The 23670-nt window shown below is 36.7% G+C and overlaps 1 protein-coding gene across 3 annotated transcripts in view; it reads left to right on the top strand.

Moving 5' to 3' along the window:
- Window positions 1-23670, top strand: part of GABRB2 (gamma-aminobutyric acid type A receptor subunit beta2) — a 179440-nt gene that overhangs the window by 134200 nt on the left and 21570 nt on the right. For all 3 annotated transcript variants that reach the window (XM_069773027.1, XM_069773026.1, XM_069773028.1), the window contains 3 exons: window positions 16952-17089; window positions 18297-18449; window positions 19553-19797. In XM_069773027.1, coding sequence (XP_069629128.1) covers window positions 16952-17089; window positions 18297-18449; window positions 19553-19797 — 536 coding nt within the window. The remainder of the gene's footprint in view (window positions 1-16951; window positions 17090-18296; window positions 18450-19552; window positions 19798-23670) is intronic.

Genomic DNA, 23670 nt, shown 5'->3' on the forward strand with positions numbered 1-23670 from the left:
TGTTGCAATATTTTTTTTTTCATTTCCAAATTTGATTTGATTTTTGCCTTCCTGTAATTTAAGTGCTAAAATACTTCTAGTCTTTCTAAACTGGAATTATTTTTGCCTTGATAATGCTGTTTTTCATATGATTGAGTTTCTAATGCTATCTAGTGTTGCCATGATGGTAAAAGCAACTGAAAACAAGCACCCAGTGTTAGCCTGACGTTCTTTCCAATCACCTTTCTGGGCTGAAAAACGTCTATTGGCAGATCCTGAACAATAATAAACCCCCATGACTCTATTGACAATCAAAACCATCTGAGCATCCTCCACTGTACCGCTGTCTTTTCTCAGAAAAAAAATTCTTACTGCAGTTTCTGAGTTACCAGTGACTCTGAAATATTGACATATCCTAACTCTGCAGAACACAGATGATGTAAGTACAACTTGATATGTCTGCTCATGGTAAAACAGCACACATTTAAAAGATTATTCTCAACAAAGTCAGTGAAAATTGTTTTTCAAAGAAGGTATAATTTCTGAATATGCAGTTCAGATGTAAGTCCTCAGGAATTTTGTCATTATCATGTACAAGTATGACGGTTTGGTAATTTCCTATTTTTCTTTTTTTTCTTGATATTCATTGTTATTTATATGGGATCTTTCTTTATATACTTGATATTCAAGTTATGTAGAGAATGTCTGTAGCTAGGTGTATGTTTATATGCATAGTTTTATGCATTAGACCATGTGTTCATACTCTGCTATTTAGAGTGGTTAAACATTTAAAAATATGGATATTTAAAAAGAAATATAGCATATTTTTATGTATGTTTTCAGAAAAAAAAAAAATCTCAATTTCTTTTTTTTCCTGTATTCTGCTGTTTTTTAATGGATTGCTTGCTAGTTTGCCAGTAGGCTCTTTAAATGTTGGTATTATGTTAATTCCGCATCTTCAACTATCGACCTTATTCCGAGTGCACTGATGATCCTACAGAAAATGTTAACAATATAGTGCTATTTTCCTTATTTAATGATGCGTCAAATAGTTATAATGAACACAGTCATGAATACATTTGGGTTAGTGAAGAGGATAACAGTTTGATTAGTGCACCATCGATATTTATTTTATGTATTCTAATTAAGCTGGCAGGCTGGCTCCTATGTATACAATTTAATCCAAAACCAAACCAAACAAACAAAAAAATAACTTGGAAGGAAAGTTATGGTTAAATTACCATCCACTTAGCATTAAATATTATTAGGCCCTTTTCCCACCTTTGTCCTAGTAAGTGTTCTACAGGTGTTGATCTGTTTTATAATTGTGGTTCTGGTATTGGAAGGAGGTTTTTATCAGTGATCTCCAGCTATATGTATAGTAAGGCTGCAGGGAGAATTTGGGGTGTGCCTGAGGAGGTGCAGAGGTTGAGCTTAAAGCTTAGTGGTGCATCCTCTCAGAGAGCTACTCCTCACCATCCTGCTCCTGGGCTTCAGGTATTTACTGTGCTTGTGACCACAGGAATATGGGTGCTTTGGTTTTTCTGGGGTTGAGGATGACCCTCTACTTTATGTTCACATGCATTTTTGTTTATGGTACTTATTAATACAGTGTTTACTCTTGTTAATGGCCAGACAGTTCCATCAAAATGAAGAGTCTAGCCTGTGTTGTCCTCCAGTAAGGGCTGTTTCACTTCAGCCCTTTTAGTTTTGTTTTTTTGTATGTATCTTTACTGAGAATTTTTAAACAGTGCTGCATTGTTACGAGTTTGCAGACCAGATGGTTTTTGGTTTCCTTGAAGAAAAAGTCTCCTATTTCTTCCCCTTTGACTCAGCAACATTTTTTGTTTCAATAACTCTTAGTACTTTACAAAGCAAGAATCAGACTCAGTCTGTGTTTGTGTGCGAGTGCTTGGTACAGGGACAGTAATAAAGTATTTCTTAGCCGTTTCACCACCGTACACACAAGTTGGATGTAATTACAGACCTTGTGCCCAGGAAAACATTGGGTTTGTGGCCTTTCCACTCGTCTGACAGCTACATGAGGTGTTCCAAGTTAAAGAGGCTATTAAAGCCACTTGGGACAGTTCAGCTCTTCAGTGTTCCCACTTCTAACTTGTGATGAAATGACATGATAAAACTCTAATGAGAGAGATCAGTATCTTCAGCTCGGTGCCTGCCAAAGATACGTGCTGCGTATTTCCATTTATTCTTTGCCACATAAGAGGCCCTTCATTCTAAGCTTTGGACAAATAGTTACCGTATGCAACAGTAATAATAAAAGATTTCCTAATAAATACTACAGCATATGTGTACTTGTAACATAAACGGACTGCAGCAGTAATTCAAATATTATACAAAGTTGGGAGCACCACAGATACGACAGTGGCTTAATAAACATGTTGACAAGGTGGTTGTTAGATACATGCTGCACTGATGTGCTCCTGAGCCATGACAGCCTCTTGGAGACTGAGGATGCTACAGAGCAGGGGAGGAATCCAATTTTCAGGTTTATGGTAACAGGGCTCACTGTACTTTCAGCTTCCTGCTTCTGCATAGAAGCAATGTGTTCCCTGCAAATAAGAATTTTCTGATTCATGAATCCCACAGACATATAAGGATCACTTTTCAAAGGAAGGACGAAGTTAGAAAATAGGAATATAAATGTAGATACTGGCATGTGTGATGCAAATAAGCCTTGGGTTGTAAGGATATGCTAAGAATGTCACTGTACAAGGAAGAAGCCAGTTTAAATACGGAACACACAAGCACAGGTATGGAATACTTGTAGGCTCATGAAAAATATTGTCAAGTTACTTGATTTTTTAAAAATTTTTTTTGGTAGTTTGGAACAGAATTGGAGTCATAATTCCTTCAAGAATGAAGCTGTGCAGTTGTGTCAGAAAAATATAGTGATTATGAGGTACTAATAATAGTATTTTCCATTGCTGCATTGTGTATTATACATTATTGTATTATTCATGTGTTTTTCTCTCAGTTTTTTTGAAGAAGGGTATTTATTTCAAAGGCACGAGAGAGGTGCAGCCCACATGGGCCTCTCAGCATAAAGATGTAGTGTTTTAACTTTTGTATTTGAGACCGATTCCCTTTTATGTATGTTAAAATATTGTACTGCATTCTTTTTAATGAACATTTACATGCAGATATCCTGCTTTTCCAGCCCAAGAGGCAACCTTATGTAATACATATTTGCATATTGACACAGTTACAATACTAGAGCTAGAGGAAAACAGAATAAAAGTCAGCAGTGTGTGTTAAAATCTACTTGCGGGAAAAGTTCCTTTAAGGGTTGGCATTATCTTGTCTCAGTCACATCTACTTCAAGAAATAGGCATAGCCTCAAGCAATGCCTGGAGTTCCTACTCAGAAGAAAAGTGAATGTTAGAAAAGTTATAGACAATTTTGTTAAACTAAAAACTTCTGAAATGTGAAATGCGGTGACAAAGTCTTCTTGGTATGGTACCTGGGAATGTCAATGCAAACCAGAGGGGAATACAGGATACCAAGTAAAACAGGATATTACCTATAGAGTAGGATTTAACATGGTTTCATGGTACACAAAAGCCAAAAATTTAAACTGGACTAGAGTAAGTGAACTCTTCTACTGAGGAAAATGTGAAAGGAGGTTGCTTCTGCCATGGATTTCACAGAAGGCAGCTGCTTAATGGCCTATTTGGGGCTCTTCAGGTTTACAGTCTTCTGCACCAATTAAATGCAGAGAGCTGAAGTAGATGTCTTTCTCCTTTCTCCTTTTCCATCTCCTGTTAAAACACTTCCACTTCCTGCTACCTTGTGCTTACCTATCCACAACCATTAGCATCTTGTTACCCACCAAATAACTTTTCCTTTGTGTACTGTTTCTACAACCTGGAGGGTTGGGTGTCAAAAGAATTTATTCTTGCCTCTTTCAGCATCGTAGGAAAGTAGTTGGGATACTGCCAACAAACCTGTGCTGTCTTTTCTGATATAGGTGTCACAACAGAGTTTCCTACAGAAAAGTCCTCTGAGCCTTGAGGCACATGGCTCCCACTGAAATATTTTGAGAAGGCAGCAATGTAGTTTCTGGTACCAGCCAGGCTGTGTGAAGGAAGTCTAGGAATGTTGCAGGTCTATTGCAATTTTTAGGAAATATTGATATAGTTCTAACATTATCAGGGTCTATAATTAACGTTTCTATAAACTTCATTCACATGGTACTGTATAAATAGTTGTCCACAGCAAAGATACATGTAATTATCCTTGAAAAAGCTTGCAGAAGGCAGAGGACTTACCCCAATAGGAAAATAAATTAAGATGTTCCTAAATCTATATATATGGATGACTTTAGAAAGACTGTTCATTATAACTTACTCATTATTAAAAGAAAATTAATTTTTGCAAGCTCAGTGAAGTGTCATATGTAAAAAAGTGAGTTTTTTAATGTTCTAATGATGTCTAGCTCTTATCAATAACAGTTTTTAGCATATTGTTGTTGGACAGTTGATGAGAGCAGTGTTCTTATTCTTTCATAACCAAATCTTTACTTAAAAGTTGAAGTGGTTTAGATACTATGATGTGCTGAATATTTCAGGTAAAGACAGAATCATATTCCAGAACATTGCCTCACACTGCATTGCAAGCTAACGTATGTTAATGAATAAATATTTTTCTAAATTGAACAAATGGCACAGGCACCAGACAGCAGGGCTTTCTTCTACAAATTACATTTTTCTCCTTGTGGCCTTGGATTTTTAATACAGCTATGGAATAATTAAACAGAGTGGAGTATTAATGCAGTTTTATAAATAATGTTAAGGTTGCCAGATGTTGTTCATTTTTCCTCTCTTTTTTTTTAACGTACATCAGCGTTGAAAATGTAGGCTGATAGTGCGTTGTGGGGAACTTAGATATGTAAGACCAAATGTTGTAAGGTATTAAAAATTAAGCTTATGTAGATGATACTTTACTGATTCATTCATTTGTATATACCCCTCGCTTTTATTTCCAGTTTTGAAAAGACCAACTCTTAGATCAGATAAAAGGGCAAAAGTCCAACCCATATAGTCTTTCAATGAAGTCTTCTCTTAAGTAAGAAAACTGGGAGATTTATTTACCTGTTAGAAACCAATATTCAATGTCTAAGCCCCTTCATCATTTCCAGAGCACATGTTATTATTTTGGACACCAATTTTGCTCTGCATAAATTTCAAGTTAATGTAGCCAAATGAGGTAAAAGTGTAGGGATCAGCTCAAAGCATGAGAATGAGTACAGGTTGCAATGATGAAATTGATGGTAGGGTGCAAATGTAAGTATTTGTTTTCCCCACATGATCTTTGCCCTTAATGAAGGCTGGGAGGAGAAAATAATTTGTCATTTACACCCACTCAGTGTGAATGTACATTTTACCATTAAAGTTCTGTTACTGGAAACATGGCCTATTCAAGCGTAGAAGACAGTTGCTAATAATTGTTTTCAAACATCAGAAATAGCCTTCAGTTTTATGCAAAAAGTTGGGGTTTAGATCATTTCCATCAATCTGCAAAATCATCTTTTTGGAATACAGTTGAGAAATTCAGTATATATTTGCATCAAAGTACAAAAAAATTGTTCCCTCTGCACCCAAGTTGGATCTTTAATATTATGCGAAAAGAGAACAGTACTTACAAACTGAATCATTACTTATACATATGCCTCATTTGAAAACACATAGGAGATTTCATATTTGATTCTTTGGTTGATGAGACCACCCGTGCAAAATCTTCTCCATTTTTAGCTATTTTGCAAGTATGTCCTTATTAATACAGGTATTTCCCCAAATCTGCAAGTTAGATACCACCAAATTAATTTGCTCAGATACACACAAGCGTGCCACGAGAAACTTGCCAAGTGACGACTAAGCAGAGGCTGAAAGAGGCTGATTGGGTTGAAGATACTGGCAGGCCTTCAGAATTGATTTGGTTGAGGAAGTGTACTGTCAACAGAACAAGAAGGCCAGGATAATAGCGTAGGACCAGAACGACAGTATTTGCTGCTTCAGGTGTTTGTGGCTTCCTTCCACTGATTCAAGAACAGCTCTGACTGACTTCTCATGGGTGATGTCGCCCTCACTATGCTCAATTAGATTTTCCAATTGTTATGGGCTGCTTATGCAAAAAGATGTACCATGGATCTTTTAAAAGATCTATAAAGTTGATTTTTTTAATACTCTACATGTTTAATTATTCAGTCCCTTAGGAAATAAGTTAACAGAACACAGCCCAAATCCACTGGAAGTATCACAGCCAGACAGAGCTCTTGTCCACCTGTTTGTTTACGGATTTTATATAATGATCCAATTAATATTTAAGAGATGCACGATTCATTTCCTGAATTTTGTTCAGGTGAAAATTTTTAGCCCCGTGTATTAAATATGTGCACTTAATTATCATCCTTTTTACACTGGAGGTTTTCTGGTGTGGTAGAAGGTTCAAGTAGGCCTTGAGTAGTCTCTTGGCGTTCTGAGTTAGTCCTTCAACATGTATACCACAGTTCGGCTTCCTGGGCGATGTTCAGTTCTTATTAAGGTTAAATCCCATGAGCTGGGTGAAACCAGCGTTGCTTTTCTGTAAGCAGTTTTCAATGCTAAAGCATAGTATTGAAGATATTTAGTCTTTTTATTTAACTTCGACTTGATTTCAGTGACTTAAGTGTGGAAGAAAATAGTAATGAATGATGCAGTAACATTTTCTTAAGTCTTGAAACATAGTAAATACTTTATATCTTCACTTTGTAGATTACTCTGAAAAAAAAGCCCATTGCCTGCTTCTACCTGATTGCACTTGTCTTTTTGAAAATAGTTATTTTCACTTGAGTTCTGTTCGTTTTGTGATTTAATGGCATTGAAATAGATCACTTAAGAATTGATGTATTCATTTTTATCATATTTACATCAGCTGCAGTTCACATTTAAATAGCAATTTGTTATTTCTGCCTAAATGTTGGTTTCCTCAGCAACGATTGATATCATCCTCGTGGTTATATATTGCAATTTCCTACTGTGTCTTTGAAGATCTACTCTTACGAGAAGTGAAAGTAAATTTCTTGGTTCTTCTGTATAGCTGATAATCAAATTGAGCTTCAAGAAAATAGACCTTTATCCTGGACTTCTTAATATTCAGCTTCCCAGTATTTACCATAGTCTACTTTTAATTACAAATTAAATTAAGCTGCTTTCCCCACCTCCATGCTCCCCCCATTAAAAAGTCCCTTACATATAAGACAGATTTGACATGTTTAGTATGGTTACTTCTGTGTTCAGGAACTCCTTTTTTAAGTGATATGTTTAATAGGGATTTAATAAACTTTACTGCAGAATTGTAATGTATACTAATCTGCTTTTTGAAATTTACAGATTGATGGATTTTTTTTCTTTATAATTTTACTATTAGTGGAAGTGAGAAATAAGTAAGTTTAGCGCTATCTTTATATTGGCAACACTCACCACCCATGTTTTCTTCACATAACGTTTTCTTAATGTCACCCATGCTACGCTAAAATCCCCTTCAAAGATGATCCAGCCTTAATCAATGCACAAAACAGACATATCGTTGTCAACCTTATCCTCAGAAGAGGTCCTCTGCTCAATAAAGTATGTGGGTTAGATAATATAAACATAAACTGTGGCAGTACTATGGGATAGGATGTTTCCAGGTACTGTATGAAATGCTCATGGTTATCTAGCATTACTCATTTGCCTACAGAAATCAGACATGTAATTTCAATAGCGATAGAAATCCCTGAACTTTAGACATTTAAATAAATGAAACTGGACCAGATATATTATAGATTATTGTGTTCTGGGATATGCTTGATACATAAACACAGCACTTGGTCTGAAGGAAACACCGAGCATGGATGAATGGTGGAGATCAGCAGAAAAAAGATGAGGAGCATTCTTGCATGTGATTTGCGAATTCCCACAGATCTGGGAAAGAGCTGTACTCCAAGTTACACAGAAAGTGCCGGTGTATAGCATTGCAGAGACTACCACTGGACAGTGTGGTGCCTAGCTGTTGCTGGAGTCACAGAAAGAATATAGTTCTGATGACATGGCACGTGCTTCTGGCTAATTAGGCATCGTTGACTTCTTATCACCAGGCACCACTGTGCTGCATATACTCATCTCTCCGTTATGTGAGGAACACTTGGACTTGCAGGATCTCCACGGTGTTGAATCCAATAACTTTTTAGATCATTCATACTGGTGGGAGTAACTGAGCTTATGGAAGCAGAAAGATTGCAAGCAATTGCCAGGTTCTAGGAGCTAGAAGGTTTTTGAATACTATTGCACTGATACAGTTCTCCCTATCTGTTTCTGATCGCTCTTTCTTTTCCTAGAAATATTGTAACAGTGGAAATTTACTTATGAAAGCATTTTGCAGCAAGTGCCCTAAAGTACAAATGATTTTCACTGAAATCATTAGGAAAAAAACCAGCAATGACATTTAATGGGTTGCACCAGGGCACCTATTCTGTAAGTTACCCGGCTCACCGTAAGCAAGAATCAGCCTGAAGTGCCTACCTGAAAATTAAACTTGGTTCTGCTAATGCCATGAAAAGCCTACTCTGAGCCCTGGAATCAATTTTATAATTTCACTTGTCCATCAAAACACCTTTTTTAATAGCTGTATACTGTTCTACAGCAATTATGGAGACACATTTCCCTCTCCCTTTCTTTCTTTGACGCACCCCCTTCCCCCCCCAAGTAAGGAACCATTTCTACAACTTGAAGATGATTGTTTTTTGAGAATGTTACCAATTTAATCTAAAAATCAATTGAGTTTCACTGTAGTCAGAAAATTGTACATCCACTTTTGTATCCAAATCCTCAGAGCCTTAGGGGAAAAAGTCTTTGAAGTGAAATGTAAAAAGAATTTTAATGTTTTATGCAGAAAGACAGAAGGGGGGGGAAGAAAGAGGAGAGAGAAACAAGTACGATGTGCTTTTTCCAGTTTCCCTGATGCCAAATGTGTTCAGCAGTACACAAACTCTGACTTTCCTTCTCCCCTTTGTATCACCCCATTGATTTCAGTGTACGATGACTTGTACTCTCCTCAGCTTTGAAGATCCCTGCAAACAAACTCTTCTAACATTCTTTCTGGCTCTGTTTTTGAGTGAATAAGTGGATAGTGAAGAATGAAGTGATACAGTGAACCAAGTTTGAGTGTTCTGAAGGGTTTTGGAATTTCAAAATATGTTTTCCCTGTTACTTTTGATTTTGTAAGTAATTTTGCAGTTTGTTCTGTGCAAATGCAAAACTGCTGAAGAAATTCTTGAAAAAGGAGAAAGTGGTGGTTCTATGTTTAAAAATAAATAAAATGCATAGATATTGCTACTAAAGGTGTTCCATGATCTGTTACATAAACAGGATTAACCATTTATTTAATATTTATGTGTAGCATTCATCTCATGGTACAGGGCCTGTAGTGTCAAGTTTCTCAGTTAGTCTGATAGCCTATGGCCTGCATTTAAATAAATTAATACGTCTTAAGACTGTCAGCTAAGAATTTTTTTGTATATTCTAAATCAAAACCTTCAGTCTGGTATAGATATCATCCATCGGTTCTCTCCATTTTATTTTGGGAAGCTACTGTATTGTGAGTGGCTAGGCAAAGAAAATCCAATTGATAGCAGCACAGATATGAGAGATTAAATAGCTTAAGTACCTGGGTACTGATTCCCTACCTAGGAGTCCATAGATGTTTGTATATTTTAAAGTAATTTTGTGGTTTATTTTTTTTTTCCAAAGATACTATGTGTGTAATGCAACTATGTTATTCTCCACAATGTATATGTTATTATTCTTGTAAATGGCTGCTTTATAACAGTATTTAATTCCAGAACTTGCTGTAAGCTGAGTTCTCGTGTTTTGTATTTGTGAGCAAAAGACAAATACCTCAGGTGATCAGAAAGATTGTGTAATGCCAGTTTTCACTGAGCCTCCAGACCTGCTGAGCAAAAATGCTGTTGAAGTGGCCGAATTGTGCTTCATCATACTTCTATGCTGACGGTGTCCAGAATCACTGATTGAAGATGTAACTAGAGGGACACTCTTTTGGATGAGTTTGAGCAGATGAGCTTAGGATTAAGACAGTTCCCAACAGGATCCTTTTGTGTCATTGTTGATGCTGAAGTAGTTCTCCTTAGCTCGGATGTGATGCTGAATGTAAACATGTATTGCCCACTGCTGTTCCAGCCATGCTCAGACAATTTGATGATGGTTCAGAGAAGAGTGATGTTAACGCATGGCCTTAGAATCCTCTCTATGTTTTAGCCACATTTTCACTGTTTTGCATGTTTATGTCTTTTTTTTTACCCCCACAAATCAACAAATGTCTTATCTTTAGTCTCCAGGTGCTACCATAATATTAGTAATATGGACCACTTGAATTCCTACACAGTGCACACACTGTAGATGTGTATGTGTATCTATATATCAATCTAAAGTATAGCCCCGCTGTCGTGTACAAACAAGAGCATTGTGAGGCAGTGAAACCTACTGATAAATCCTGAGTTTTTTTAGAAAAGTTGGCTTATTTTTTTCCATTGCGTGGTGTTTCTGATAACTATCTTGTGTCTAAATACTCTCATGTTCAGCCAGTAATGCTACAGCTTTCATTTTAGGTTGATTGTATTTAAAGAATTTCTGAATTTTGACTTCTCTTAAGTAGGCTGGAAAAAAATAGGAGTTTTGGTAGTTTCTGTATGAAGAGGTTTCTATTTTATGTTCCACTAGTTGTTTGTTTTTCTTCTACAGCGCTTCATCATCTGTCATTCCTTGAAGTACAAGCAATGATAAATTCCCTGTCCACGTTAATGGGAGTCGAGAATGCTTTGCTTCTCTCAGGATAGGTGCCATATTACTAGGACAATGTATTGATTCGGTTGACTGCTGATGTGTGATGCATGAAAGGAATGAGAAAGTAAACTTTCTGAATGTGAAGTAAATTGTGCTGCTGATGATATATAAGTGATTTAGGAAAAAGCAATCAATCAGATTCTCTGTGCTGGTAGTGGTGCTACATACAATTTAATATATGGAATCATAGAATGGTTTGGGTTGGAAGGGACCTTTAAAGATCATCTAGTTCCAACCCCCCTGCCATGGGCAGGGACACCTTCCACTAGACCAGGTTGCCCAAAGCCCCATCCAACCTGGCCTGCAACACTGCCAGGGATGGGGCATCCACAGCCTCCCTGGGCAACCTGTTCTAGTTGCCTCACCATCTCATAGTGAAGAATTTCTTCGTTATATCTAATCTAAATCTATCCTCTTTCAGTTTAAATCCATTACCCCTTGTCCTATCGCTACATACCCTTGTAAAAAGTCCCTCTCTGGCTTTCTTGTAGGCCCCCCTTAAGTACTGGAAGGCTGCTCTAAGGTGTCCCCGGAGCCTTCTCTTCTCCAGGCTGAACAAGCCCAACTCTCTCAGCCTGTCTTCGTAGGAGAGGTGCTCCAGCCCCCTGATCATCTTCATGGCCCTCCTCTGGACTCGCTCCATCAGGTCCCTGTCCTTCTTATGTTGGGGGCCCCAGAGCTGAACACAGTATTGCAGGTGGGGTCTCATGAGAGTGGAATAGAGCGGGGGGGAATCGCCTCCATTGACCTGCAAATCATTCTTCTTTTGATGCAGCCCAGGATACGGTTGGCTTTCTGGCCTGCAAACACACATTGCTGGGTTGTGTTGAGCTTCTCATCAACCAACACCCCCAAGTCCTTCTCTGCAGGGCTGCTTTCAATCCATTCTTCACCCAGCCTGTATTTGTGCTATAGTAAAGCAACAGTTCTTTTACAATCTAAATCAAATAGACAGTGTTCTGCGCTAAACTCGGATTCTTGCAAAAATGACTTGCAGCATTTTTGGGTTTAGTGTGCTTTACTTTCTACATTACTGACATGTGATCTGATAATTCAGAAATATTGAGCTGACATTCATTAATTCTGCCTTTTTCTTTTCAAGAGCCACAGATTTTTTGTCCTAGACTGCTTATAACTATTTGAAATTGGTTGGTCTTTAATTTTATCTTGTATGTAGAGTTGTTTTGAGTCCCAGATACCTTCAGATGGAATTTATTATAGCCACAGGTAATTGGACTTTAATATCTGTAAAACATCCACTAGAAACATGAACTGACCCATTTTCTTTTCTGGCAGATGTTTTGCAGATATTACACTTATACCCAATTAGCTTTGGGTACTTCAGCAGTATACATTAGCATTCACGTGCAGATGACTATAATATTATTTTCTCTCCTTCTCCATGTTATGACATGAATGGGATAATTTATCCTTCTTGGAAAGAGAGAAGTATCTTAATAAAAGCTTGAAGACACTTCCTGAAATTCTTCTTCTCAATACCTACTAACAAGTCTTGTCATTCTGTGTCAATGCCTCAGCTTAGCAGTTCCCCCACGTAAGTACCTTAAGCAGCAGGCAGTTCTGCAGTCTCCCCAAAGCAGCCCAGAGCTGCATATTTTGGAATCTTTGGTCTGAACTTTTGGCTGAGATTTTCAAAGGAGTTCAGCTCTCCTCAGGAAGTAGTTGTCGATATTTGGTTAGTACAAAGGCTGTGAGAATACCGGGAGAGGTTTAACCACATTTTCCTGGTATAGGGAGAGCACTGCTGTCTGCTGGAACAGAAATCCTGGAGTTCACCTGCGTGAACCCTGGTATGATTAGACGGTTCAAGGCCAAACCATGTGCAGGCAGTTGGGCACAACTATCAGATGTTCTAAAAAATAAAATAACATAAAGACCCATCTGGGCTTTTTATAAACATATTTTCTTTTACATAAAAAGTGGGGAGTTTTTTTTGCTTTAACTTATTTTAGCATTTATATTCTCAGAAAGAATAATAAAAGATTGATTTATTAGTTATGAAGTTTAAGAGCAACAGTTAAATTACTTCAAAATTAAATAAATTACCTTAATTAATCCCACCAAGTTCAGTAAATGGTATTAGAATCTGGAACTTGCTGTTGGAGGGCAGGGTAGGTTTGAGATACAATATCAGCAAAACTCAGCAATATCACAAAGTAAGACTGAACCCTCACAACAAGGTATGTAATATTATACTTTCTAAACTCTCTAAGGCTGTTCTTTTATATTTTTCATAACATATACTTGCTTTTACATCTCAAGATCAGCCAATTTCTTAATTTTTCTTTATTTTATTTTAGATTTTATTTTAGTTTTCTCTCTGAAAGCCTAGAGTGAGACTTGACAAATATAAAGTGGTGATAGACAAGGAAACATAAGTAAGCTGTCTGCCTTTTTTCTGAAGATAGACTTGTGACCAGAGAAGTGAAAGATATCGTGACAACCTGATGAATTTCAGGTCTGCAGAACCTGCACGTACTCCTCATACCTTGTAACACTTGGAAAAATGACCAAAGAACTTACTGCACTGAATGAAGGATTTGTGCTTCACACAGATACTGAAACAAATGTGTTCCCTTCAAGTGTCTTATTGAAGTGGGCCTGTCTTGCCATGAACACAATCATTAATGATCTCCATCCACGTACCATTGATCTTCCTGGAAAAGTACCTTTTAAAGCAAATGAAGTAGATCTAGCTGTACTTAAAATCTAGTATCCTGCAGAGTGTAGAAACAACTTGTCAACAGCCAATGCCCCAATGCTAACAGTAATTTCCCTTCCTGTCAAACAACTGCTTCTCCGCTGGGAGAAGGTACACCAATAGCTGTAATGGTTCTATGTACATCACAGAAAGGGCAGAGAGCCTTCTTTCTATGCAGTATTTGGGAACACGACAACAGCTTTTGTATTAGCGGATTCAGGTGGTGAGTAACAATTTGCAAAAACAAAATCCATTTGCTGGAGTACAGCTTTTACCAGTATCCACTGGAGAACCAGACAATGCAACCAGGCAGGATGAGGCATTCACACCCACAACCCAGAGAAGAGGAAGGGAGTTACCAAGTGTTACATTAACAGTGTCAGAGCCAGAACTTGGTATATATATTTTACCACAAGAAGTAATGAACATAAAAAAAGCTAAATTAAAGATTAAAATATATTGGCAAAGGTTTTCAAGTTGTGTTTCACAGCTCAAGTCTGTTAGTTCAGAAACTGTGGTAATCTCAATCATGTGGCCAAGTACTACAAGTGTTCCTCATTTCTTAAAATGCACAATACTTAGAAATGCCTCAGTATTTCAGGTCATTTTGGAAGGAAAGAAACTTTTAGAGTCGTCGTGCTCTTCCATCGTGTACCTTTTGCTATCTTTATACTGTGGAGGAAGTAGAACAAGGTTAATTGAAGAAATGAGAGGTAGAGAGGGAGGCTCTTATATAATTAGGCAGTCCGAGAAAATCATAATTAAGCAGAAAAATACATTATTTCCTCATGAGAACAAAACAATTCCAATCTCCTGGGTAAGTCTGTAATTTGACTCCTTTGAAATAACTTAATGGATACGATAGAACATTTCGAAGTCAGTTCTAGCAACAGTCTTGGCTCAACTAAGGATGCCTTGCTTAGCTATTGGAAATCATTGTGCTACAGCTATTCTTACCTCTAAATACAGCATCTCTTGGTCATCATGCAACAATTTTGTGCTGTAAATTTAATCCGAGACAATTTTTTGTGGGGTGCTAAAGGTTTTCCTACACAAAGATGCAGTAAGTGAAAAGCAAAAGCAAAGTTCAATCACATGTTGACCTTCATGAGACAACTTCAAAGCTAATGAGTTCTGATGATTAAAAATGCAGATTTGAACATACTTTATTGTATCCCAAAGTGTGTAAGAAGCATCAGTATGATTGTGGAGTCACTGCTAATGCTTGTCTGATTACTGATGATAGGTCTTCTACTGACAGATAGCAGTAATCTTGGCTCATTTTCAGACCTCTTACGTTTTAGGCTCTGAACAAGTAACATACAATAAATTCCAAGATTATGGTATCTATGAGATTCTTTTGATGGCATCTTTTATAGATGTCTAAACAGAGGAGGAAGTTATTAGTCCAAATTATGTTCAGTTATTCCTTTGATGATTCTCCTCTTGGAGAAACAAGAGAGAAGGTATGAGGGGAAACAAATCAGTAACCATTTATGTAAGCTATTGATGTGAACATTTATGTAAGTTGATGTGAACTTTAACTCTGTTTCTTAAGGGGTTCTGGATATGTCAACAGCATATCATGTTCCACATTGTAAAGCTTTTTCTCTCTTAGCTGTTGAAGCTTATTTAGAAGATACAAGCCTCTTTGGTTGATGTTGTCAGCTAGAGCTAGTGAAGTTTTGGGTAAATGGGACAATTAAGGAAGAATTTATTTCATAAAAACTTAAAAAATTTTTCTCTCATCAGTTTTGCTGTTTGTGTCAGCAACTTTGAAAGCAGAGTGGGTTTCATCTTGAATTCTTGATGTTGACCAGCTGTTCAAAATCTGTCCTGTATGAATGCGATGGGTCTGATTCCTGAAATTAGTTTTCCATTTTCTGCCCTCAAACTACTTTAGATTTGCTGCTAGCCCCAAGAAAAACAGAATGAGAGAGTCACATATACAAAAAAACTGGAATTGCTATCAATATGCTATAAGAATGTAACTACCAAAAGACCTTAAAACTTGCTGTATGTTGCATAGACTTTTATGGTTGCTTCAGTGTTTTTACAGATTATTGGGTTCATATCTTAAAACTCGCTTGCCTTCCGCTGCTGCTGCTGTACACCTGGATTATACTTGGATTATCAAAAATTAATGAAGTGTGGAAACAGTTTTATAGTTTCTAGGTTACCACAAAATGCATAATCTGCATTATTTCTGGAGATTAAGTGCTATTTGAGCACTCTAAAATGGCGTTTAGTATATAATTTTGTCCTTTGTCTGTGGGTGAGAACTTAAAATCAAGGTCACATATGTATCATTTTATTATGTCAGCCTCCCTAATGGTCATAGTCACTATTCTATATCTGAGTTGTTCTTTTTATTTACAATTTTTAACAACAAAAACCTTTAAAAGGCTACAAACTTTCATGACGATGTTACTTCCTGGTTTTGTAGTAGATTTATTTCTGATGTCTACTGATCAGTTCTGTATACCAACTCTGGAGTATGCAAGTTAGCTCAACTGCCATTTGGCGAACCCAGATTAGTATTTCATGCATATATTTTATGACAGTGTGAATATGTGCTGGCTTCTGGGGTTTTTTTGTGGGTGGTGGGATTTTTTTTGTTTGGTTGGGTTTTTGTGGGTGTTTTTTACCATCCGGAGTGCTTGCTGTGCATCTGCTACAGCTGCTTCTTACAAAGGCCTTACTGAAAGTGGTAGTCTTTTATTACATTCAAGCCATTTTCAGAAAAAAAAAAAGATGCTGTTTTTACAAGTAAAATCTAAATGGGTTTGAACTAGAGTTTGTCCTTTTCGTCCATAGTCAGATTATAAACTACATAGCGTACAGAGCAAATATAATGAGATAACTATATGCTGGACTTCTCTTTTACCCATATTATTCTCACTGTCCTCTTTCCTATGCTGATCATTTTGCACAAGAGGTGACCTGGTCGTGTTTCTGTTACCAGTGCTGGTGTTTCAGCCCAGGGGCTGAAATTACAGCAAACCCACACTGTCTTAGCCAGCCTTGGGATCAGAAGTTACCTTAAACTGAATGTGCAGTTACTATCTATATATGGGATGTGTGTAGTTTTCCTTGGTTTTTAAAGGTTTGCTTTATTAATATATTGATACAATAGATCTTTAAAAAAACAAAGATTAAAATATATGTAGGCTTGCCATTTGAAATTATATTTAGAATTACCTGTGTCTGTCTGTATCTTTATATCTATTATGTTATTAACAGCTTAGTTTTAGAAATATATTTGAAGTTTTTTTCTGAGTTAATGCTCTGGACTGTTCTCCAGAATGTCAGAAGAGATGTGTATCTTAATTGTTTACTCCTGTTTTTATAGATGGCTATACAACAGATGACATTGAATTTTACTGGCGTGGGGGTGATAATGCAGTCACAGGAGTGACAAAGATTGAACTGCCACAGTTCTCCATTGTAGACTACAAGCTTATCACCAAGAATGTTGTTTTCTCTACAGGTTTGTGGAGGGGAAGTTAAAAGGGGAATTCACTGGGAAGACTTTTGGAAGTGGGTTAATTTGCAACATGCAAGTCAAGATCTGAGCAAAAATTTTAGAAACAGGAATAAACTAGAGCAGCAACTGTGAATTTTGAAAGGGGCAGTTTTTATTCCAGCTTTCACAGTGTATAAGACATCACTCATTAACATATGAAGATGATACGGTAGGCGCCATGTTAAGGCTCAGTCAAATAAGCTGTATTTTCTGTTTTCCTATGAAAACTGATTAAGCCACTTACACACCTCAGTGCCCTAACCCCAACAAGGAGTAACCCAGCCTGTAGGAAATTTAGGAACCTTCCTCTCACAATTTCTAGTTCCTTGTGCCAAGCTGTGGATGTATTAGACTAATTATTTTGTCTTTGCTGTAAAACCTTAAAATCCTTGTTCCACAGGATTTGTAGTTTAGCCTAGGCTAGCAAGCATATGATTTTCTGAAGGCTGAAAAGATGCTTTGTGAGGAGGAGTAGAAAATAAGGTTGGATTTCATAAAATAAAAAACAAACCAAGAAGCAACTAGAACATTTCAATGACATACTAAATCATTCAAAAGAGACAAGAGTTGGGTTGGGCTATTACTACAGGATCCTCTCTACCTACTTGAGAAAGCTGCTAGGTGTGTTAAAAAAAAAAATCTTCAAAGCCCACTTTCTAGATACGGATAGAAATAATCTTTGGAGGGAGTATAGACGAATTGTGCATCCCAAATTCTTCAAAACCAAGCAGAAATGGGACTTGAATAGTGACCTCTAGGCACCCATTTGAACAAGTGTTTCATACACCAAAATATTTCTGGTATCCAGTGACAAAGGGCAAGTGTTGCATTGCTTGGAGAGAAGGTTAGAATAAGTCTTACACTGAAGTAGACATACTGCAGCTTGTCAGGGAATAAGCATTTCCATGCTTTGACGCTTTGAAATGTACTTTGGCTGCTGATTGTTGAATATTATGATCCCCAACACATATGCACCTAGAGCACCCTTGTACCCTTAGAATAAAAGATTATTTAATTTCAATTCTTGCTAGAAATTCTACAGCTAGTTATCCTGGATCTTTCAACTCTGTGTGTACTCTATGTTGCATGAAACAATAAAAACAAAATGACAGAAAAATGTTTTCAGGCTTTATGTAAGTAAATTATGGCCATACCAAATATTCTCTTTTAGGTGCCTACCCAAGACTGTCTCTCAGCTTTAAACTTAAGAGAAACATTGGTTACTTCATTCTGCAGACCTACATGCCTTCTATTCTGATCACTATCCTGTCCTGGGTTTCCTTCTGGATTAATTATGACGCTTCAGCTGCAAGAGTTGCTTTAGGTAGGCATTTTTACACGTCATGCAGTGTGCATTAGCTGAATGCTTTTTCTTGCTTCTGGCTTAGTGGATAGTGCATGATTTGAAAAATAAATCTGTTACATCTTTTTATGTCTGGCTTGTTAAGCTTTGTATTTTTGTATCAGCATTTAAATCATCACAATTTAAATAAAAATTAAAGTGATTTCATGTCTGAATTAGCTAACTGTATAATCATTGTAACCAGAATTAGCCTAATTGTCTCAACATGTTCTGTTGAAAAACTGCTTGTTTTTTCTCCAAAGAGAATGCATTTAGTTTGCTTTTGCTCATGGCAGTCCAGAATACACATTCAGCACTGTGTTATGGATTATAAATTGCTTTTCCTTTCAGGTATGAATTAAATAAAGTTTTACTAGGGTTGTATAGTTAACTTCTTAAGTTGAGGGCTTTTTTCCTTACTGTTACCTTACATTCTAAAAGCAAAACCATTTCCCTAATTAATCTCTAGAGTACTCATCACCAGTCCCATGTGTGTTTGTTTATACTGTGCCCCTCATCAGAGGATCCAAGCATGTTACAAAAATAAACATGAGTATCTATTGCCAAATTTTGTATAAATCAGACTGATTTCTGCCAGTGCAGCTCTCATGTAGATAAATAAGTAAATCACCATAAAAGATACAATTGAGAATTTGACATTTTAGCTTTACAGAATACTGTCTGAGTTTTACCAGGCCTTTCTGTGTAGCATTTTCCCATAAGAATTCAAGACTGCAGACATCCTGAAAATGCTGGAGGAAAGCAAGGTAACAGTGACTTTAGGCTGGTAATTTATAACTGAGACTTGTTAGAGAAGGTTACAGTTTAGCTGGTTAAAAACATATTCACAGAATCCAGCTACTGTTTGTTTGATTTAATGCAGTTTATTACAGCTGTAATTTTCTTTGCTGTACAAAAAATTAAAGACAAAGATAAGGAATATGGACAGAGGCTAAGGGTGGGGGTTTTTCCTCCAGGAAAAAAAAATCTAGAATTTTTCAGCTCTAGCATTTGAATATTATGAGCTATTATGCTAGAAAATTAAAATTAATTCGGTCAATAGACTTGTTAATTCTTTTTTCCAGGAATCACAACTGTGCTCACAATGACAACAATTAACACCCATCTTCGAGAGACTCTTCCCAAAATTCCATATGTGAAAGCCATTGACATGTACCTTATGGGATGTTTTGTCTTCGTTTTCATGGCTCTGCTGGAGTATGCATTGGTCAACTACATCTTCTTTGGCAGGGGACCTCAGCGTCAAAAGAAAGCGGCAGAAAAAGCTGCCAGTGCCAACAATGAGAAGTTGCGAATGGATGTCAATAAGGTGAATTGAAACGGGGATATATTTTTAGCATTGCCCCAGGAAGGCAGACTTTCATTTCTGCCAGACAGAGCTTTAAAATGTAATTTCTTGTAGAAAATGAGCAGAGTGGGATTATTATGATCTTAGCTCTGCAGAGCAGTGTACTTAGCCACCTCAGCAATGAATGCTGCCCTCTAGCCTGGAAAACTGAATTACTTTTTTCTAAAGCATGTATTCAGTTAAGCTTTCCTGTGAGATGTTTTCTCAGTCAGGATGTAGAGTTAAATATGTCTAATCTGTTTCCAAAGGAACAAATCCAAAATGATGGCTATAGCTGATATTCTAGTAAGAGCTGTATGGAACATTGGAAATAAAACCTAAATTTAACCTACTTTCATAGATCTTTCAGATTACCTGGAGAAGAAATATTTGCAACTGAAGTGTTTAAAGCTTGAAAAGTTTGCATATTTTCAACATATAATGGCCCAGGAAACTGTTGGCTAAATGAGAAACTGCTCAGAAATAAAGCATCAGCTTGCTGTGTGCTTAATTTTGAATCTAAAAATGGTCCCCTGCGGATGGAGAATTGAGGCAGAAAATACATTTGCCAAGATACACACGTTTGGAAAAAGTATCCATTATGCCTAATGAAAATGGAGCACTTACCATAAAGCACTTGTCATTTTTCATTTTGACCATTTTGGATGAGTTTCACACCGTGGCAAATCTGGGCTGAATGCTAAAAAACACTCAGTGTGAAATGCATAAACTTTCACACACATGCAAAATTGGAAGGTTAAATAAAGTTAAATTTTCTCTTTTTTTTTTCTTTTTCTTTTTTTTTTTTGCATGAGAAGCTTTTTGAATTTGTAATTCAGCATGATACTCCAAGGGGAAAAAAAATCAAAATCAGAATTTAAAAAAAAATCTAAATCAGAAAGAACCCAAGTGGGTTTTCGTGAAGTGGAAACATAAGTTTCATACAGCTCTAGTGGTGGAATTTCTCATGTTTGTTTAGAAATGCTATACTACCATAGTGTGCCTGCAGACAGGAGAACATTTCGTTCCATTTTTGCTGGAACAACAAAAATCTGTCACACGTTGATAGCGTAAACCAGTTAGTTTTATAGGTTATAGTTTATTGTCTTTTAAGATGCAGGATTATATTGTCGTGTCTCAGATCTCACCTGTCCATTAATTTATTTTTTTTTTAATTTTAGAGAAATATGTTTTAATGAATTAAGGCAAATGCATAATGATGAGAGTAATTTTGATGTTATGGTACCATAGATCATCTTTTCCCATTGTAAAGTTTATGAAGATGCTGTAAAATCTTTTTCTTTCTATTGGTGATTTTTCAGCAATGTGAAAAAATCTACAAGTTTTTATTTAATTTGTCAAGTTTATTTTTAAAAAATCAGTTTCCCTTTAAACAATCAAAGCTATTAACTAAGAAACCCTGTAGGTAGTTTTATGAGACTAGATCTGTGTTTACCTGAAATCTTTCCTCCAACATCAGTGGAAATTTAAGGTCCATAGGTGTCAGAGTGTCACCACTAGCTGAGGTATGTTTTTGTATACTGTTTCACTTGTGATATTTTCTATATACTTATTCATACAATAGATCTTTCAGCCACATAACAGAATAGCCAAAGTCTGGTGACAAATTGCTAATCATGAACTAGAATTTGAAAGCAGTAACTAGTGTACTAATCCAATCCAGTAGGCAGAGTAAATTAATTCCAGCAACTGTTGCAGAAATTCACCAGTCTACAGGATTTACACAAAGCATACCGGGAACAACTTTACATTATTTATATTTTTTTATACTGAGCCTTTGCTTAATATACCAGGCCAGCATGGTTCATAGTCCATGGCAGTTTTGCTCTGGTATCCAGATACACTCTCATCTGATAATCGGGTTTGCAATCCCTTAAGCAACAGATAGAGAACCAAACAGGAGAGGATCAGAAAAGACTAGTGATCAGAGAGCCCTGTCCTACTGCACCTAGACTGCTCTGGGGAGGAGGAAAGGAGCTAACAGCTGTTCTTGCTGTTTGACCAGCACCGAGAAAACAGATTCATATTTAATGGACCTGAATATTTTATCTATGAAAGTGGGCCAAATATATTATGCAATTATTTTCACGTACAAGAACCAGAAACGGGCCTGAAATGCCGAATTTGGTTGAGATGCAGGTTTCCATAAAAATCCAAGTATTTTAGAAATGGGACCAAATGGACACTCCATCTCTAATTAGGGTCCAACACTGAAGGACTAATTTTATAAAGAATGAGTGTTCTTTTGTGATATTACTAGGTTGCTCTTGTATCACTACATGGAATACTATGAATTTATCAGAATCAGATACTATGTGAGAGAAGATTAATGCCATGAGTAATAAACCTTAGAACATGAGGGTGAAAACTTCTTTACAGCTCTGTTACTTTATTCAGCACAGACATTCTAAAAAAGGTGGATAAATAGTTACTGGAACTGCTGCTTATAGTGCAGCATCTTTGTTTATACATTATAGACCAGCAAATCTGTAATAGTTTTCTTCAGATTCCAACACCATTTTTTTGTAACAGTCTCTTACAACTTCTTAAACAACAAAAGGTGGTGAGAGGAGAAGTGCTGATTAGTCCTTCCATCCACAGCTACTTGCAGAATGAAGGTAGAAGTTAATACATACTCCATTTATGCTGTTGAATTCTCTGGTATGGAGAGATTCTAGGGCCAGCACAGACACTGGCCTGTTTCTTTAAATTTCATACTGTATTCACGTCATATGCCCAATATGGTGGTTTTGGTTTTGTTTTGGTTTTTTCGAATCATGGTATCATAGAATAGCTTGGGTTGGAAGGGACCTTTAAAGGTCATCTAGTCCAACCCCCCTCCAATGAGCAGGGACATCTTAAATAGATCACGTTGCTCAAAGCCCCATCCAACCTGACATTGAATGTTTCCAGGGATGGGGCATCCACAGGTTCTCTGGGCAACCTGTTCCAGTGTTTCACCACTCTCATCGTAAAAAATTTCTTCCTTATATCTAGTCTGAATCATCATAGAAGATTGTATCTTCATATGCACCCTCATTTTCAAAGATTGTTGGCTTTGTTTGGGGTAAGGGAAAGGAAGAGAAGGGAGTGGGCCTATATCTTGATTTGCTTCTTGAATTCTGAAACCTGAGTAATAAAATCATGGAGAAATTTAAAGGACCTAAAACTCGAGGAAGATTGAGACTAACAGATGTTTTAAATCGTATTGGACATGCTTAACTTTCTTTGCAGTAACTTCAGGTTAAAATGGCTGTGTGTATGATCATTCCACTCTTGAAGCTTCTCAAGCTGCATTCAGCATTTTATTGCTTTAGTCTAACTCGTCATTTTTTGCCTTTGTCAAGGCTAGTCATTCTCCCTGTAAACAGTCATATTGTTGCTTACAGGTAAATCACTGGCTTTCTTCTTACTCTAGACATACTTCAGTTATTGGAGATAGTATTTGCATAATTTCCTTACCTCTCTTTTCAAGCCTATTGTCTTATCTTACGTTATTTCTTTAAATGCCTTTATTATCTTTGTAGTCTCAAGTTTTTTTATCTCTTCTGCTCTGAATGGCATAGTATTGCAAGTGTGTATATAAGGATAGGTAAACTGGGAGTGTTGTACTTCTGCTTGAAGACCTAATAGACATTATAAAGTATGATATATATACTCTAACCCATTGTTATGCCATTTTATTCTGTGGACTTTTCTATTTTAAATAGACATGTTGACAGTCATCAGCATCCTTTTGATCCTTTGTAGGCACATTTCATGCTATCTTTTCTTTAGGCTCAGGGCACTAATCTAATATATTGCCTGTGCTTCTTCCAGATGAATAGCAGATAT

The sequence above is a fragment of the Haliaeetus albicilla genome, chromosome 27 (genome assembly GCF_947461875.1).
Source record: "Haliaeetus albicilla chromosome 27, bHalAlb1.1, whole genome shotgun sequence".
In the NCBI taxonomy this organism is placed as follows: Eukaryota; Metazoa; Chordata; class Aves; order Accipitriformes; family Accipitridae; genus Haliaeetus; species Haliaeetus albicilla.